Consider the following 20,873-nt stretch of genomic DNA (forward strand, 5'->3'; position numbering starts at 1 on the left):
TACACAATATTACTTCCCGCACCGCTGAAGAAGGCGTTCAAATGATGATTTTCTCTGACGTCGAAAATGTTAAGGAAATGTAATTTTTTGTAATTGGGATCCATTTAACACGGTAGTATGCAAAATATGGGACACACCGGCACAACTAAAAAGGCTACGATGTTGTTGGTAATTTAAAATATTATTTGACGTCTTCATAATAGGTTAATTTAATGTTAGATAATATTTTATCAGACATAAAACGTCTAGGTGTACAAAGCATGTGTTTTCCCAATGTTAACATTCCAGTCAGTTGTTAATAATAAAAAGTCTGATCTGTGGTCGCCACTAGATGGCGCGCTGCTACAATTAACTGGGAGTACAAGCTTCAACATTTTTTGAGTGGAAAAAATGGTAAGAAATGACACAAGTAATAGCGTTAAAACAATTTATAACATTTGGCGTGATGCTCAAAATGTGATTTTTTAACGAACGTTATTAGAGAGAAAAAAAAACCGCAACAGAAAATCAGCAAAGGAATGTGTGCGGCACAAATTTCCCCCTCAAACTCTCTCTCCTTCTATTCACAGTAATATGGTCTCACATTTGCTTTGCAACTCGAGTGGCGCGTGATTTTGCAACATTACGGGGTTCATGCGTTCGGATGATAAAGCAACATTTCTGGGGGAGATTTTACAGTAGTAGGGAGTAAACAGTGAGTGAACCATGGCACCAACCGTTATACTTTTATCTTTGTTAACTTTTATTGTTGTTTTATTTGGAGGAGTAACTAATTCACATTCTCTTAAAAAATCATATTATTTAAATGACACTCAGACAACATCTGCAAGTGGAAGCGCGAGAACCGGCACTTATGGAAACATCTCACCTAAGGTAAGCAGATTCTCCAAGACGATCAAATCCACTGAGGCGACTTCCAGACCTCTGAAACCCACTGAGGGTAGCACCAAAACTCTGAAAACCACGACATTTAAGCCCAACCAGAACCAGGCGACCACCAGAGCTCTGAAACCCACGACATTCAAGTCAAAGGAACCCACGAAAACTCTGAAGCCCACAGTGAAATGGACTGAGGTGAGCACGAAAGCTCTGAAACCAACAACAGTGAAGCCAACAGTAACAGTCACAAGGACGACGACCAGCCCAGTGCGCTTCCACACAGAGGACCTGAATGAAAACATTGATAAAAACGTGGAACGGAGAGTTTGGCACAAAAAAGAAAGTGAAGAACCACCGGTATTTGGTAAGTAAATGTGATCCATCTATCCATTACTGTATACATATATGCATCAACCATCCATCAATCTATCTATTCTATGCATCACCAATCCATCCATCTATCTATCAATCTATACATCTATGCATCATCAATCAAAAGAAAACCAAAAACTCCTAGATTATCAGTTCATAAATTTGCTTGCAAGCATTGTTACATAATTCTGGCCATATTCAAACACTGTTCTAATAGTCCATTTCCTGTTTCAAAAGCCAGTTGGGTCACTCAGTCAGTGAACTGGTTTTCTCCACTAAGCAAACAAACCACTGAGCTGAAAAGCATGATTTTCCATAGATTATATTTAACTTCAGGAATTCTAGTATGGTCAGAATTATGAGAAAATCTTAGTATTGGTCATCATAGGCTACCGCATGTTGTATCAAGTTGACTAAAATGAGGATGTGTACAAAACATCTGCTAGAAATATAAAGCTACAGTTGAAGTCTTTATTATGAAGACAGACCCATTCAAGAACAAATCGTCAATGAAGTGTCACAAGCAACAGCTCATCTTTTCAACTTCTCTTATGTTCTGCAGAATTGGGGTGTTTTAGCTGATTTTTAGGGGGAGGTGGTTGTGTAAGAAGCCCATCCAGACCTCTCCAAACACCTCTTAAAGATGAGCCCAGTGGCATTTCACTCCACAGCCGTGCTTTCCGTCCACTTGGAGCATAAAACAATTTAAAGGGCAACAGGACAGTAGTCCAGGTCAAAGTATTTGGGCCATCTAAACACCATCAGTGCCAGGAAATCTCCCCACTTTCAGATGAATTGGTAAGGAATGCTGACTCCGCAAACCATCAGACTGACTCACCCACAAGAACCAGATGTGCATTTCTCTCACTGAGAGCCTGATCACTTTTACATGATGTCCCGATACAAAAGTTTGAATGCAACAGGCACAATCAGCTGCAATAACGCTAAATTGCATTAACAAACAAGATATTTCTGGAAATGCTATTCAAGCTTTTTGAACAGTTCACAAGATTATCTGGGAGATCTACTACATATATACAAAAAGTTAGTACAGAGAATCTTTAAACTCCTTAAACTTGCATAAAAAGAGCATGACGCCCCCAAGCAGCAGTACATTCTACTGGAAATTATTAATATACAACATGAGCAGGATTTCCTGCACAAAGGAATATAAAAGACTATAGTATACCATGCATACTGTAACGGATTTTATTTGAGTGGCATTAAGGCATGTGTATACTGCGGTATAAGTACTGTATATCAATTAAAAATATTATAAACTAAACATCGTGGCAGGAAGTGGTATATCGCATGCAGTTAGTCAAGGATTGCTTTTAAAAATTATTTTGTTCTCAAGTCAAAGTTATGATGAACTATTACTATAGTCAAATTGTTTTTTATTAGCATCATAAAGCTTCTGTATATTAAAGATAAAGGGGGTTCTAGGTTATTAGAGCAACAAAACCCTGCTTAGAGAAGATGATTATTGCAAGAATAAAAAGTGTGCATCAAAGCATACATAAAAAAATTAATACATAACAGTAAATAGGTAAAATATTCAAACCTTACAGTTCCTCAGCTTTTTTCTAAAGATACATTTTTGTCTTTCTCACTCAGTTCCGACTTTCACTCTTGAGTCAGGGGTATTTTATGTAGGAGGAATTAACATAGGAATGAATCCTTTTTTAAATAAGAGTGCTCAACGCAGCTGAAGCAAACCATATTCATATTATGACCAGTTTTGTGTTCAAAAAGTTGTTAAGAGGGCCTGTGAATGATGTGCCCTTCATGTAGGTCAGAAATATCAGAATGATGAGTTCCAAGCACATGAACTACCAAGCAAAGTTATATTTACAAATGGGAAACTCAGAATTATAGATGATATACAAGTTGATGAGTTGTGGTGTTGGAAGGGGTGTTTCTACTTGAAATATGGTTGAAACACTGATCTATATAGATGATATAATGTCATATAATATATCTATAATCTATATAGCGATCAGTGAGTGGAAAGCAATTCTGTATGGTTCCATCATGGTTTGCATATAGTACTTGTGATACCATGTATAATAAGTGATAGAAATATTTTTCATCATTTTGAATTCAGATGTAGTTATTTAAGTTTATTGCCCACAATATAATTCATTTGTTTTGTTTAGGTTACTTCCACGTTATGTTTAATGCTTGACTTTATAATGAATGCCTGACTAGTACAGAGGTATATAGTTTCACAGGTCCATTTCAAGACAGCATCAAACCAAACATAGATCCTCTCCTGTTATAAAGTTAAATTAGCAGTTTACAGATCCTAAAGGCTTCAAAAACACACAGGACAACTAAAAAAGAAAAAGAAAAGAGAGAAAGTATTTGGAAAGCGGATGGGACAAGCTGAACTCCTCAAAACAACAGTTTCCTGTCTGCCCTGCAGCTGCATCGACTGTAAAATATCATGGACTAATTTTACTCAAATGTTTTTTATAAATTGCATTCAAAATCCATTGGTTCAAAAATCTGAGGGGCAAATGATGTGATGCTTCTGCTCTCAAAATCTTTCTCTCTATTTCCTTCCTCTTTAAATCATATCTCTTTGCCTTCTCAGAGTGTCCTCCTTTGGGTCTGGAGTCGTTGAAAGTTAAAGACTCACAGATTCAAGCCTCCTCTTATAAGCGCATGGGCCTGGGGCCACACAGGGGCCGACTCAACATACAGGTGGGCCACACAGCAGAATACACCTCATAATATATATTTATTCTGTATATATATAAACACAAACTACCACCCAAAAGTTTGGGGTCAGTAAGGTCAGTTGTTGTTGTTGTTTTTGGAAAAAAGTTATTAATTTTATTCAGCAAGGGCACATTAAATTGATCAAAAGTGACAGTAAAGCCATAATGTCACAAAACATCTGTTTTAAATAAATGCTGTACTTTTGAACTTTATATTTATCAAAGAATCCTGACAAAAATGCATCACGGTTTCCACTAAAATGTTAAGCAGCACAACTGTTTTCAACATTGATAATATTAAGAAATGTTTCCTGAGCACTAAATCAGCATATTAGAATGATTTCTGAAGGATCATGTGACACTGACACAGTAGCAATGATGAAAATTCAGATTTGCCATCACCAGAATAAATTACATTTAAAAAAATATGAAAATATGAGTTATTTTAAATTGTAATAATATTTCACAATATTACTATTTTACTGTATTTTTATTTATTTTTTAAAATGCAGCCATAGCAATTAGAGATGTCTTTCAAAAACATTAAAAAATAAATCTTACCGACCTCAAACTTTTGAACGGTAGTGTATAGGCATGTCATCATAAATATAGCATCAATTATGTATTCATCAGCATATTTGGCTGTTTTTGGTGTTTATATTAACATAACCATTGTTTCATCGTTTTTCTTTTCTTCTTTTGCAGTCTGGTGTGGAGGATGGGGATATCTATGACGGAGCTTGGTGTGCCCAATATAAAGATCAGAACCAATGGTTACAGGTAGATGCCAAGAAGCTCACACGGTTCACAGCAGTGATACTACAGGGTCGCAGCTCTATATGGAGGTGCTTCATATCATGATTTATGTCTCTACCATAATATCATATTTAAAACAAAATGGTAAATTGCAATAATAACAATGTCTCTCTTATTTTGTAGCTGGGACTATGTAGAAACCTTCAAAGTTCAGGTTAGCAATGACACCATTAAATGGAAGCCATGCATGAATGGGACAGAAGAGGCGGTATGTTGTTCTCTTTGTTATCAACTGTAAAAATAAAATAAAAACGCTACCGGTCAAAAGTTTGGAGTAATTTTTAAATGTTTTTTGAAAGTCTCTTTTGCTCACCAAGACCATATTTATTTGATGACAAATGCAGTAAAACAGTAATATTGTGAAATAGATTTAAATTGTGTTAATATAATTTAAAAGAACCGTTTAAAATTTTAATATGCTTTAAAATGTTATTTATTCCTGTGACTGAATTTTCAGCAGCCATTACTCCAGTCTTCAGTGTCACATTCACATGATTTCTCAGAAATCATTCTAAAATATTTTTAAAAATCTGAATTATTCCAAACTTTCAACCAGTAGTGTATATTACCTAAAAGTTATTTACATAATTTTTCAATTTCACATTTATTTGTATAGCGCTTTTCACAATTACATCGTTTCAAAGCAGCTTACAATTTAGAGTGATCTGTTATCAAAGAAAACTGTCTTAGTTGTGCATTTCAGAAATGTACCTATAAAAATCATAGTTAGCTAGAAATGTATTAATTTAAACAATGTAATAATTTAAGGCAGAAACAATTAACTCATTGAAGTAATGAATACTTGTTTGATAACAAATTATTATGACATATAGAAAATTGTAGCATTGGTGTTGATTCAGAGTAATAAATATTATGTCAGAAAGGTGCTATTTTTTGCAGCTTAGTTTTAATAAATCATCTCTTTGGACTTAAAATTGAGTTCTGAGAGTTACAGTATTTTCATAGAACAATTGAAGAACAATAGAGGCTACATTACTATTTTACTCACTTTTAACAGAAATCACCTAAAATATGCCCCCTTTTCCAGACAGTAGGTTGTGCCATTCACCTCTGCTGGTGTATATTAGCCTCAGTATCTTGGTGACATCATTATATCCATTCAGTTTCCAGCTGGCACAGTCTCTTTTATACTAACAAAGGTTGGAGGCAGGCGCTGGCAGTAGTTGGCAGGGTTAAGCGGCTCTTTTGAAAAGAATAGCCTGCCCACTGCGGACTGAACTGTGCCAGCCTCTCGTGTGCCCTCCTTGGACATTGACTGTGCCAGCTGCCACTGGCAAATGTCACTTGGATCGCATCAATAGGATCACTCACCAGAAGTGATCTTGTATGCTAACAGGTGTTTGAGGGGAACAAGGACACCGAAACGTCAGTCTTGGCCATTTTGCCCAAACCAGCAGTGGCACAATACATACGTATTAACCCTCAGACCTGGTTTAAGAATGGGACCATCTGCCTGAGAGCTGAAATCATGGGCTGTGAGCTGCCAGGTATGCCAAAAACAAACCTTTCACTGATCTCACATATGGAAGGTCTTTCTTTTACACATCATAAACGCTAGAGAATGTTGTGTTTAGCGTCATTGTTAGTGGCCGGTTATATAAGTAAATGATAACAATACTACTGAAAATCAAAAATGGCCAGAGTAAAGGCCCGTTCACACCAAGGACATTAACTATAATGATAGCGAAAGAGTCCACACGACAACTATAACGATAATGGCACAGAGGAACGATGTCATCGGAATCACTTTCAAAATGATTTTTTTTCCAGCTGATGAACGATAAAAACATTGACAGCCAATCAGAATCCATTAAGCTTTAAAGAGCTTGAGCATTTAAAGCAGCAGACAACAAACCTGCAGCGCGCACGTTAACGTTCATCGGTGTTGACACAAATATTTATCGTTATGGTCATTTTTATAGTTATAATTCTTGGTGTGAACAGACCTTAATATTCATTAACTGTACATCGTGTTTTAAGATCCAAACAATATCTACCCGTGGCAAGCTGAGGAAGGCACCAAGGACAAACTGGACTTCAGACATCATAACTACAAAGAGATGAGGAAGGTGAGGAAGATGGAGCCTTTTCTCCTCTTGTTTTGTTGTTGCTTAGTCAGCATGAAATGGTGCAACCCACTGACATACTGACCATTAAAAATAACAATACCTACATATATTTAAAATGAAGTATTGTTTTGCTAATGAAAGGAGAATTATGATTCATAAATTGCTCTTTAAAGTGAGAACATGCCATAACAATCCACCGCAGATTAACAGAGATGGATGACTGCATGATCTAAAAATCAGCCCTGGCTAGAAAACAAACATTTTCCCAGATTTTCACGTCAGTATATGAGCTGCCTTGCGGATCACTTGCGGTCAGTCTGACCACCATCATGCAACAGTGTCTACATTAACACAAGCCTGCGGGCAGGTAACAATAACCACATTTATATACACACAGAAAGATAAATGCAAGGAATGTTTTAGTTTATTCTCCAGTCCTGGATACTAGTTTCCTGTGCTTTGTCATACTTCAGAAATTTGGGATCAGTAAGATGTTTTAATGTTTTTGAAAGAAGTATCTTATGCTTAAAAAGGCTGCATGCATTTATTTAATCAAAAATACAGTCAAATCAGTAATATTGTGAAATATTATTACAATTTAAAATAATTTTCTATTTTAATATATTTTCAAATTTAGTTTATTCCTGTGATGCAAATCCGATTTTTCAGCATCATTACTCCACTCTTCAGTGTCACATGATCCTTCAGAAATCATTCTAATATTCTGATTTGCTGCTCAAGAAACATTTATTATTATTATAAATGTTGAAAACGGTTGTGCTGATTAATGTTTTTGTGGAAAATGTTATTTTCTTCAGGATTTTGGTGAATGGATAGATGAATGGAAATGTTTTGTAACATTGTAAATATCTTTACTATCACTTTGAATTAATGTGTCCTTGGTGTGTACATTATGTAAGAATAAGCTGTGAAAAAGTTGATCATCATTTGTCTTTCAGCTCATGAAGTCTGTGAACGAGATGTGTCCTGATATCACCCGCATTTACAGCATTGGCAAAAGCTACATGGGCCTTAAACTGTATGTGATGGAAATCTCAGACAATCCAGGCAAACATGAGCTGGGTGAGTTTGAGTCCCAACACATGTTAGCCTACCACTAACTATACAGTGTTTAATCATGCATTAACCTGGCTAATTTAAATTGCAAACATTTATGATAAATTCAAGAAATTACAAGTTTTCAACTGCTTTAAAATAATGCAACCTTTTATTGCAGTGGTCTCAAACTCGCGGCCCGCGGGGTGATATTTTGTGGCCCCCTACTTGACATTAAATTTTAATGTTAGTGCGGCCCGTCGTTGCGTGTGCCGCATTTAAAAAAAAGATTTTATATATCCCTTATGGGCTACCATAGATAGTCTCGTGACAGCTTACGGTGGGTTTGTTGTCAATAGTTGTCATAGACAACCGCGAAGTACAAACATACTGCGCCTGGAAAAAATGAGCGCGCGCGCCTACATTTGAAATAACGAACTTGAGCGCGCAAAATATGTGAGCGCGATATGTGAACGGCCCCTTGGCGAGCTACCACCAATCAGGTCACGAGCTGCTGGTAGCTCGCGAGCGACGTGTTGGAGAGAGACCCTGCTCTAAAACAATGTGAGAATAATCACTTTGAGCTTGTAATATGTGTCCAACAGGTTGATAAGAAGGTTTGCTTTGATTTGTGCAGTCAGTAATTTGAGACTCTATACATGTGTAGAAAGAATTCAATAAGATGGGCAGACATGACTGCAAATATTTGTATTTGCAGTCATGTCTGCCCATCTTATTGAATAATCGTCCAATAATTGTTTTTCTAAGTATAATAAAAGGAAATGTGCCTTCCAAAAAAAACATTCAATATCATTAATGTGTTGTATAAAGAAAATAAAAAGGACATAAGCAAATATAAATATCACAAATATGTGTTATAAATAAATAAAGTTTGTAAAATGAACTTCAACTGTCAGAAGGACAGCTCATGAAGAACCAATCATGTACAGAAAGGTATGTTCAAATTCAGAGGAACAGTTCAGAAGAAACGTTAATAATAAATATTGAGAAGATTGGATCAGTTGTGCTCCTTTTTTGGAATACTTGAATACTATTTTTTGTGGAATACTTGATGCGGCCCAGCCTGACCCAGACTCTACCTCCAGCGGCCCCCAGTTAAGTTGAGTTTGAGACCCCTGTTTTATTGGATAAAAACAATTCTTTCAACGTGTTTGAACTATACTGATAAAAAAATTTAAGGGGAAATGACACCAGACCTCTTCAAGCTATAGGATTCTAATGTTTGTGTTAAATACCCGGGTGGAATATACAGACTTTTCAATTTTCAATGCAAATTTTGGTGGGAAAATATGTGGAATTCCGGAATGGATTTAAACATGGTACAATATATTGAACTAAATGAACATGTAACAACAAAGGGTATGTGGAATTGTCTGTGGTGCTCTTTGGGCATGGATTCGACGTGGGCGCAGTTATCAGTTTTTATGCTGTAACGATAGCAATTGGAACAGAGCCCAAAACCCTCTGCCTCTCTTTCACTCACTCTCATTCAGTCTGATTTGCCCTTTCTATTTACACTGGGCAACTCTAGTGTTTGCATTGGCCTGTGGGTTAGAAATTGGTTCCTCAGTGAGAGAGGTTGCCAACTCTGGTAGTGGTTTACTCATCTCCTGCCAGCACTCATAATGCAGGCTGGAGCCAGGGATGCAATCGCAGAAGGCCATGGCAGACCTCAGAAAGAGTCTAGAGAAGGAAAGTGGGAAGAAATAACCTCACTCTGTGTTATAAAATTATAGAGCATTCAAAGCATGTGGCGATTCTGTTTAAGAGGAAATTTGACTTGATTAATCTAAAGTCTCTCCGGACACAGTGGAGAAATGCCAGCCTACAAGAATCCACAAGTTATGGCCTCTTTGGAAATATATTAGCTTTATGTTGGCTGTGCTTATGAAATAAGAACAATATAAAAGTGTATTTGTGTGCTCTAGTGTTACAAGCCACACGCATCATGTCTGAGGTCGAATAACACACCCTAAATGTCATTATTGTAATAAGCGCTACATTGACAGTCCTTTCGTATTCAATTTCACTGTCTGATCTCCACCTAAATGAACCGTTAATTTTTTCAAATCTGTTTTGATATATAAATATAAAGAGACAAAATAAGCGCAACAGTGACCAAATACTTTTTCAGGAGCCTTGATTCTCAAGTTCTATGCCTTAAACCAAATCAACAAGCTCAGAGATGAATAACAATATTAAAAAGATACAAAACAGTGTCCTTAACATCTAATGGAATTAACTACAAAGCATCACTGTGTGATGACTGAATCAAATGATACAATGATAACAATCATCGTATGCAACAATGATAACAATCAAAAAGGATGGTACACTGTAACACAATTGATTAGTATTAAAACAGTATATTTTACATTTATCGAATATACTGTAACTGTATAAACACACAAATATACAAGGCATTTGAGAGAGACTAACTAGTAGCTGCTTAATAGATTAATTGAACTCGTTTCATATTTGATGATCTTTACAGTTATTTAACAGAACTGAATCAACAAATTACACTATTTTCTTTTAAGAGCTGCTTTATTGAATATTGCATCATTGAATCATTATTTTCCTATCACAGTAAAACTGCTTTTAAACAATCTGTAAGTATAAGGTGCTATATAAATAAAGGTGACTTGACCAAAAAAATTAGGTTGAAATTAAATTGACTATTAGGAGGCAAATCAACGAAATCTCAAATAATACAAACATGAGTTCACGGCACATCTGTCTTGAAAATTTTAAACGTTACTGGTAAATAAATAAAAAAATCTTTGGAGAATGTTTTTTTTTTTTTTTTTTTTTTTTATATGACTGCTGTGCTCTACACAGGAGAGGAGACATTCTCATTATTTCCTAGCCTGTCTGATGGGTATATCATCTTTTTTGGTTGCACGCTCAATACGAATCAGTCGCTTGTTGTTTCGGGGGTTTCCAAACTCATGCGTTTCCTGTCTGCATTTAAATCAATGGCATATCAATGTTGTGGTCTGCATGTGGGGGTCAAAGTTCAGTTAGTTACTCCTCTGGAAATTCCGCGGGATGGGTGATGTTTTCTCTGTAAGGCTAACGAGAGCCAGATTGCTGAGACTGAATGGGTCAACTGTTAGCCAAAAATTGCAGAGAAAGAGGGGGGGATTTAACCTTGCAGAGGGCCTGAACCTAACGACTCTACATTTCACTGTCAAAACAGACGCAACTTGTGCTCATCTTGGCTGACAAAGAGGCAGCAAGCTGCAAGCCGAATCAATATTTATAGAAATAAATCAACCATGCTTGGTTAGATATGCACAGATGCTGCTTAGCTGCACATAGGCTATTTCCTGTTTTTGTTTAAAAATTCTGAGAGATGGCACAATAAATGTGCCTGTTTTTTTTTTTCATTGTATTCTAAATTGTATCCTAAATTTCATGATATTATAATTGAAAAAGGCCACAAATCCCTCAATCCTTCTTTATCATTATACTGTATATCATTTAAGTATCGCTTTTCTGAGACAGAAACTGGTGACTACAGATTCATTTTTTATGTTTTAGCAAGCTACTAATTTATTAGCATTCTCAAATCTATAGGTCATGTTCTACCACATTAAAAAGCATTGTCCCCCACTTTCAGTTTTACACTATTTAAAAATAGTTATATTATTATATATATTATTTAATATTATTCTCCACCAATACACTATCGTTTAAATGTTCGGGGTCGGTATGATTTTTAAAATGTTTTCAATGTCATCAAGGCTGCATATTTTTGACCAAAAATACAGTAAAACGGTAATATTTCTCTCTGTATCCCAGCTATTAATCACTGTTGTTTGCGAAACACATTAATCAATGGTGGAAAATACTGGTGCAAAAAGGGCATTCCTACGATATAATCAGAAACTGAACTTTTTTCTAATTATCCACTCCAATAAGTGACACGTCCAAGGCTACGGACCCTTTTCACAGACTGTGATGACACATTTATTACCATTGTAAATCTAGCAACAATGTTTTTTTTATGTTCTTTTTTTTATTATGTACATTTATAACACTATAGTTTAAGTTATATTGCCTTGGCATTAAATTACAGAAAACTAGTTAATGCTGCTGTGTGAGTGTTTTTATACTACGGTTGAAGCAGTGATGGCAAATTTGTCATCTTTCTCCCTCTGAAATGTGTATAGGTAAAAGCTTTGACTCTTTCCTAAAATTTAAGCACTCTTCTTTTTGCCTATTTTGTTCTCCCCACCAGAGAACCACTGATAAAAAACCTTACATGTTTTTACACCAAAATGTCACCACAGACATTATGCCCGACAAATTATGAAAAAAATAATTAACTTGAAATCAAAACATTTAACAGACAAGCAGAGATTTCTGCCTCTCTGAGCTGCTAGAGAGAGGGTGCCAGATTTCAGACACCTCTGTTAGCACACTCTATAGAGGAGGTGGAGAGAATCTGGGCAAAGCATGGAGTTACTTTTCAAAACAGAGCCACACACATCTGTATATCCAAGTACCATAACACTCCTAATAACTGCACACACCTAATCCAATTTCTGTGACAGAGCTTGACAATCTAAAAACAGTTTGGCTCCCCCTGCAGGTGAACCTGAGTTCCGCTATGTGGCCGGTATGCATGGAAACGAAGTGCTCGGGAGGGAACTACTGCTCAACCTGATGGAGTACATATGCCAGGAGTACAAACGGGGAAATCAGCGCATAGTCCACCTAGTCAAAGAGACACGCATCCATCTTCTGCCCTCGATGAACCCTGATGGCTATGAAATGGCTTACAAAAAGGTAGAGTGGGGAAAGCAAGGGATATTCTGGCGTTTCCAAAATGTTTCTCTACCAATACACTACCGTTCAAATGTTTGGGTTCGGTACAATTTTTTTAATGTTTTTGAAAAAATACCCCCCAGATGATTTATTATAGCTTGTCAAATTTGCCCCTTTTTGGGTGTGAGCAAAAACGCGCCGTTTTTGTGTGTCCCTTTACATGCAAATGAGCTGCTACTCCGCCCCCGTTCAGAAGACGGCCGAGCCATTACACCGGCTTTGGATACTCCGGCAATAACAAAACAGGAGAATAATCTTACTCATCCAAAATTTGTTAAATAACCAGTAGCGAAGTGAAGCTGTACGGAGAGACTCAGGAAGAGGTTGCAACTTTTAAACGCACCTGGACGTTTCTGAAGGGTTAGTGGATACATTTATGTAGTTGTTGTGGAGTTACATTGATTCATCTCATTGACTTGCATTTACCGTCATGTTTAACTTTTACACAAGGTTTTTATAAGACAGCTGTGTATTTTTGGTCAAATAGTGTTCTGTGCTCGTCTGTGGAGTAATGTTATGTAATGTTGCGTAATAACATTAATCGATTATGAACATATGATACAATGATAATGATCACACTGAGTCCAAAATTCTCTTCCGAAATTTTTGCACGTTAAAAAATAAATACGACCTCACGTTGTGTCAATCACGTTTACACACTGCCTCCGAAACTTTCGTCCGGAAAAAAAAAAAATTCAGATCGGGTTCGATTTTCTGCGTTTTTTCGCATCCATAGCAAGTATTTTGAGAGGTGTTTTGACAATTCAGAGCCACCGAAAGACGAATACAAAAAAACAAATACGAAAGTTTTGGACTCAGTGTGCAAGGACCTTAACAAGGTTGCCGCTCGAGGTTGCCTCATTGCCTCTCGAGGAGAAATCGAAACAAATGAGCGCAGTTTCATAACAGTCTATGAGCACAGCACACACAAAGAATGTGGAGTTTTCAAAATGTGGAGTTTTTATATTTATAACATAATGAAATAATGATCACGTTCAGCAACATCACACGAAGTGCTGAATACCATCACGATTGAAAATGTGACACTGATTTCATATGACAGTTCAATAAACAAGTAATTAATATTAAGTCACTTACATTTTAGATGAAATATTGACTGTTTTTGTTCTATTTTAGCAGCGAAAATAGTTCCAATCCAAACAAAGATCACAGCATAGCATCTCACAGCAACACTCAATCCTGTTTTGAATGATTCTGCGTTTTGAACAAATCGGTTGAGTCAAAGATTCAATGATCCATTTATAAATATCTGTCCCATTCTTGAGGATCAGCCGTTTGAATGGATCGTTTGAATGAATGACTCAATGACTCGCTTAATAAGACCACTATCACCTGCATTTCTGCGCTCACTATCGACAAACCAATCAAATCATTTTTTTTTAAATCAGACCAAACACATTTTTATTCAGGAGTTATGTATATACAAAACGATAACTTTTTATAACATTAACCTATTGCTAAAAAAAATATTGTGCTAACAAGCAAGGACTGGTGGTTGGGACTTGACGTGGAGTTGGTGAAGGGAGACAGGCTCGTTCAGGGCGGGCACTAGTGACTCACAGGGCGGGCCAGGCCCCCCAATGCCCACCCATGGCGTTGTGACTATCGGGGACCCAAGTATAGCACTTAAACACGGAAAAAGTCAGATTTTCATGATATGTCCCCTTTAAATATTTTAAACCAAGCACAAACAAGCTCAATTAATCAACGACTTCATAACACTTGCGTTTTGTGAACATGTTTTGTTTTACAGGGTTCAGAGCTGGCCGGATGGGCACTGGGTCGCTATAGTTATGAAGGCATTGACATGAATCACAACTTTGCAGATCTGAACACAGTGATGTGGGACGCCATCGAGCTAGAAACAGACAAGTCAAAACTAATCAATCACTACTTTCCCATTCCAGAGTACTACACTTCAGAAGAAGCTTTGGTAAAGTATGACTGTAGATCATATATGAGATCTCACTGATTAAAACAAACACCCTTCCATTAAACGACTTCAAATCATCATTCTCATGTAATTTGGCCATAATATTTTTTTTAAATCACATTATTCTTGTCTTTATATTGAAGGTGTCTCCAGAAACGAGAGCCGTCATCAGTTGGATGCAGACTATACCATTTGTTCTCAGCGCTAACCTGCATGGAGGAGAGCTGGTGGTCACGTACCCGTTTGACATGACCAAAGACTGGGCCCCTAAAGAGCACACACCCACCGCCGATGACAGCTTTTTCCGCTGGCTGGCCACCGTTTACGCCAGCACCAACCATGTGATGTCCAACCCAGACCGAAGGCCCTGCCACAATGAAGACTTCCTTCGTTACAATAACATTATTAATGGAGCGAACTGGCACACTGTACCAGGCAGTGAGTACTGCTGCTCTTGTGGCTTTTGAGATCATCAAGGGACTTAGTCTTTGCAGATAAAAGTTCACATCTGAGCACATATATATATATATACACTCACCTAAAGGATTATTAGGAACACTATACTAATACTGTGTTTGACCCCCTTTTGCCTTCAGAACTGCCTTAATTCTACGTGGCATTGATTCAACAAGGTGCTGAAAGCATTCTTTAGAAATGTTGGCCCATATTGATAGGATAGCATCTTGCAGTTGATGGAGATTTGTGGGATGCACATCCAGGGCACGAAGCTCCCGCTCCACCACATCCCAAAGATGCTCTATTGGGTTAAGATCTGGTGACTGTGGGGGCCATTTTAGTACAGTGAACTCATTGTCATGTTCAAGAAACCAATTTGAAATGATTCGAGCTTTGTGACATGGTGCATTATCCAGAGGATGGGTACATGGTGGCCATAAAGGGATGGACATGGTCAGAAACAATGCTCAGGTAGGCCGTGGCATTTAAACGATGCCCAATTGGCACTAAGGGGCCTAAAGTGTGCCAAGAAAACATCCCCCACACCATTACACCACCACCACCAGCCTGCACAGTGGTAACAAGGCATGATGGATCCATGTTCTCATTCTGTTTACGTCAACAGAAATCGAGACTCATCAGACCGGCAACATTTTTCCAGTCTTCAACTGTCCAATTTTGGTGAGCTCTTGCAAATCGTAGCCTCTTTTTCCTATTTGTAGTGGAGATGAGTGGTACCCGGTGGGGTCTTCTGCTGTTGTAGCCCATTCGCCTCAAGGTTGTGCGTGTTGTGGCTTCACAAATGCTTTGCTGCATACCTCGGTTGTAACGAGTGGTTATTTCAGTCAAAGTTGCTCTTCTATCAGCTTGAATCAGTCGGCCCATTCTCCTCTGACCTCTAGCCTCAACAAGGCATTTTCGCCCACAGGACTCCCACATACTGGATGTTTTTCCCTTTTCACACCATTCTTTGTAAACCCTAGAAATAGTTGTGCGTGAAAATCCCAGTAACTGAGCAGATTGTGAAATACTCAGACCGGCCCGTCTGGCACCAACAACCATGCCACGCTCAAAATTGCTTAAATCACCTTTCTTTCCCATTCTGACATTCAGTTTGGAGTTCAGGAGATTGTCTTGACCAGGACCACACCCCTAAATGCATTGAAGCAACTGCCATGTGATTGGTTGATTAGATAATTGCATTAATGAGAAATTGAACAGGTGTTGCTAATAATCCTTTAGGTGAGTGTATATATATATATATATATATATATATATATATATATATATTGGTTCTCAAGCACTGGTTGATAAAAAATACTAAAAGAAAGTAAAAATTAAAAGAAACACGACACTCACTGCGTAAGGCCTAGCACAAATCAAACAAAACTCATAACAGATTTTAATTTTTTTTTAAAGGAAATCAACGAAATGGGTCCGATGCAAACTTTTCAATCTTCCAGCAGATTCTTTAAAGGGGTTGATTATGATTTCACTTTTCTAACTTTAGTTAGTGTGTAATGTTGCTGTTTGAGTATAAGCAACATCTCCAGTTACAACGCTCAAAGTTAAAAGCAAAGGAAGATATTTGCTTTTAAAGAAATCGTTTTTTAAGGACTACAACAAACGGCTGGTAGGGAAATTTACATAAACTCCGCCCACGGGAACGCGATTTATAGATTATCATGACAGAATTTCCTAATCAATGACTAAAATATAGTTAACTTCACATCAGCAATATAAATTCATCAACTAACCGTTCAGAAATGTCCTGATGCATTCTACATGTTGTCACTTCTTGAGTCTCTCCATCATTGTCTAACTCCGGTTTGAACATAAAAGGCTAAAAGTTTTTGAAATTTTCAGTGTGTCTGTGTGAGGTAATTGGAGCTGTTAACACACATTTGCATTTAAAGGGGCAGACAAAAAAACAGTGTGTTTTTGCTCACCCTCAAAAAGGGACAATTTTAACATGCTATATAAAAATATCTGTGGGGTATTTTGAGCTAAAACTTCACATACACACTCTGGGGACATCAGAAACTTATTTTACATCTTGTGAAAAGGGCATTATACCACGCCTTTAAGTGGCAACACCAGTGCAGATGCATCATGCCAGTAATTGGTAGTGTTAATTAATGAAGCACTCTCATTGATGCATGCATATACCTCCAGCATATAAGAAACAAACTATATATTTTGTAAGAAAATCAAGGTTTTAAAGTTCAGACAGGCAGCAAGAATCAGCATATTTTGCTCAAATCTGTCATTTTATTCATAATCTGAACAAAAGGAAAAAAAAACTTTATTCAAATCAAACCATATTTGTAGTTTGAAATGTGGTTAAAATAGGATTTTTGGAAATGCATATCAGTCTGAATGGTCAGATCGTACCAAGTTATTTCATCACACAGGATGGAATATCTATGTAATGCTATATTGTAGTATCTCTAGCTAGAATTTCCTCATTTTCGCTCACTATTTCCCTTCTACCAAGGAAATATAGTAACGTCATTTGACGCCACTTTTTAGTTTGTTTGTTTTTTTCCACTTTTTATCTTTACCATTACATCTAAGGTCCAAAACATACTTTTTGCCTAATATACACTCACCGGCCACTTTATTAGGTACCCCATGCTAGTAACGGGTTGGACCCCCTTTTGCCTTCAGAACTGCCTCAATTCTTCGTGGCATAGATTCAACAAGGTGCTGGAAGCATTCCTCAGGGAGTTTGGTCCATATTGACATGATGGCATCACACAGTTGCCGCAGATTTGTCGGCTGCACATCCATGATGCGAATCTCCCGTTCCACCACATCCCAAAGATGCTCTATTGGGTTGAGATCTGGTGACTGTGGAGGCCATTTTAGTACAGTGAACTCATTGTCATGTTCAAGAAACCAATTTGAAATGATTAGAGCTTTGTGACATGGTGGAAGTAGCCATCAGAGGATGGGTACATGGTGGCCATAAAGGGATGGACATGGTCAGAAACAATGCTCAGGTAGGCCGTGGCATTTAAACGATGCCCAATTGGCACTAAGGGGCCTAAAGTGTGCCAGGAAAACATCCCCCACACCATTACACCACCACCACCAGCCTGCACAGTGGTAACAAGGCATGATGGTTCCATGTTCTCATTCTGTTTACGCCAAATTCTGACTCTAACATCTGAATGTCTCAACAGAAATCGAGACTCATCAGACCAGGCAACATTTTTCCAGTCTTCAACTGTTCAATTTTGGTGAGCTCTTGCAAATTGTAGCCTCTTTTTCCTATCTGTAGTGGAGATGAGTGGTACCCGGTGGAGTCTTCTGCTGTTGTAGCCCATCCGCCTCAAGGTTGTGCGTGTTGTGGCTTCACAAATGCTTTGCTGCATACCTCGGTTGTAACGAGTGGTTATTTCAGTCACTGTTGCCCTTCTATCAGCTCGAACCAGTCTGGCCATTCTCCTCTGACCTCTGGCATCAACAAGGCATTTCCGCCCACAGAACTGCCGCTCACTGGATGTTTTTTCTTTTTCGGACCATTCTCTGTAAACCCTAGAGATGGTTGTGCGTGAAAATCCCAGTAGATTAGCAGTTTCTGAAATACTCAGACCAGCCCTTCTGGCACCAACAATCATGCCACGTTCAAAGTCACTCAAATCACCTTTCTTCCCCATACTGATGCTCGGTTTGAACTGCAGGAGATTGTCTTGACCATGTCTACATGCCTAAATGCACGTAGTTGCCGCCATGTGATTGGCTGCTTAGAAATTAAGTGTTAACGAGCAGTTGGACAGGTGTACCTAATAAAGTGGCCGGTGAGTGTATATATATATATATATATACTCAGCAAGGATGCATAAAATTGATCAAAAGTGACAGAAATCTTTTGTGACATTATAAATGTCTTTACTGTTTCAAATAAATGCTGATCTTTTGACATTTCTATTCATCAACATTTATAATAATGATAAATGTTTCTTGAACAGCAAATCAGCATATGACAATGATTTCTCTAGGATCATGTGACAATGAAGACTGGAATAATTATGCTGAAAATTCAGCTTTGATCACAGGAATAAATTACAATTTCAAATATATTTCAAATCTAAAAAAGTTACTTTAAATTGTAATAATATTTCACAATATTAGCTGTTACTGTATTTTTTAGTGTGTGTGTGTGCTTCATGTGACCTGTGTTTTCATCTGTAGGTATGAATGACTTCAGTTACCTACACACCAACTGTTTTGAGGTGACCGTGGAGCTGTCCTGTGATAAGTTCCCTCATGCCAGTGAGCTGCCTATAGAATGGGAGAACAATAAAGAATCTCTCCTTGTCTACATGGAACAGGTACAATATATCGCAAACAAAAACCCAGCAACCACTAAACATTTGTCTCAGATATGTCTAAACACCTGAATGTGTCATTAAAAACAATACAATCAATGCATTTGTCAATATTTGTCAACAGGTGCACAGAGGAATCAAAGGAGTGGTTAGGGACAAAGACACTGAAGCCGGCATTGCTGATGCCATCATCAAAGTGGATGACATCGACCATCACATAAGATCAGGTAATGCTACTCTCAGAATAATTAAAACTATCAAACAAATATGCATAACTTGGATAGAGAAAAAAAAAAACATCTTAAACGGTCTCATTTAAATAACACTCATATCTTTTTTCAGCTTTTGATGGGGACTTCTGGCGTCTGTTGAACCCGGGTGACTATGACATCACAGTGACCGCAGAGGGATATTTCCCAGCCACTCGAAGTTGCAGGGTCGAGTACGAGCATTACCCTACTATCTGCGACTTCCAACTTACCAAGACACCAAAACAGCGGCTGAGAGAGATCCTGGCCAAGGGAGGCAAGATTCCCAAAGACCTGCAGCTCCGACTGCGCCAGCTGCGCATGCGGAAACTGCGTGTCAGTACTAAGCTTATTAACCGACGCAGGGAGTCACAGCAGCGGAGGGCTAGGGGGGCCCACAACTAGACTGACCTTTAACCTTTGACCTGTTTTGCCGGCCAAGTACAGGATTAGACTGTATCGATGTCTAGGGCAAATACAATTTAGATGGGCCTGTAAATAGGTTTCCCTTTTCTGTGGTAACATGCATTGTGTATTATACATTTGAGGAGCAGATATATTATGCAGTGTAAATTAAATTTCACACAAAAATGTCTCAAAACTGTTTTATACTTTTATACAAGACATTGATAACATCAATTAAAAATATACCGTTGTTGGAGTGTTTGATTTTTATGCTAATCTGTGCCCACATTTGTGCATAGAGGTGCAAATACATCTCAGTCTGGAACTGATGTTTTGTCAATTTGTTTCTTTAGCTGTATAGTGTTTATATTTTGTTTGCTATATATATTTCAAACAGTGTAACCTTGAAAGTCAACAAGAGTTGACATCTTTTAAAATATACTGAAGAGTTATTTAATGATCATAATAGCCCTTGGATGTTTTGTTTTTAAGGAAATGCTGACACAAAAAAAACTAACAGCAGAGCTATCAAGATAAACAAAAAACCAACATACCTCAATATGACAAGCACTCGTAATAACCAAATATGAGTTCTTCCTAATGGAATGGGAATAATTTGTACATAACTAAACTTTTGTAATAAAATAATTCTCGAAGTAAACAAGATGAATGAACTT

General features: G+C 37.6%; 1 protein-coding gene across 1 annotated transcript; it reads left to right on the top strand.

The window, feature by feature from the left end:
- Positions 1-606: 606 nt before the first annotated feature.
- cpxm1b (carboxypeptidase X (M14 family), member 1b) lies at positions 607-20,870 on the top strand. Its single transcript, XM_056237611.1, has 13 exons — positions 607-1,243; positions 3,851-3,960; positions 4,683-4,822; positions 4,917-5,001; positions 6,151-6,301; positions 6,795-6,883; positions 7,843-7,966; positions 12,561-12,757; positions 14,571-14,750; positions 14,894-15,188; positions 19,407-19,546; positions 19,668-19,770; positions 19,886-20,870. The coding sequence occupies exons 1-13, from the start codon at positions 706-708 to the stop codon at positions 20,194-20,196; spliced, it is 2,463 nt and encodes an 820-aa protein (XP_056093586.1). The 5' UTR covers positions 607-705; the 3' UTR covers positions 20,197-20,870.
- The last annotated feature ends 3 nt before the right edge of the window (positions 20,871-20,873 follow it).

The sequence above is a fragment of the Rhinichthys klamathensis genome, unplaced genomic scaffold, assembly GCF_029890125.1.
Source record: "Rhinichthys klamathensis goyatoka isolate OS25496 unplaced genomic scaffold, OSU_Roscu_1.1 h1tg000491l_1, whole genome shotgun sequence".
In the NCBI taxonomy this organism is placed as follows: Eukaryota; Metazoa; Chordata; class Actinopteri; order Cypriniformes; family Leuciscidae; genus Rhinichthys; species Rhinichthys klamathensis.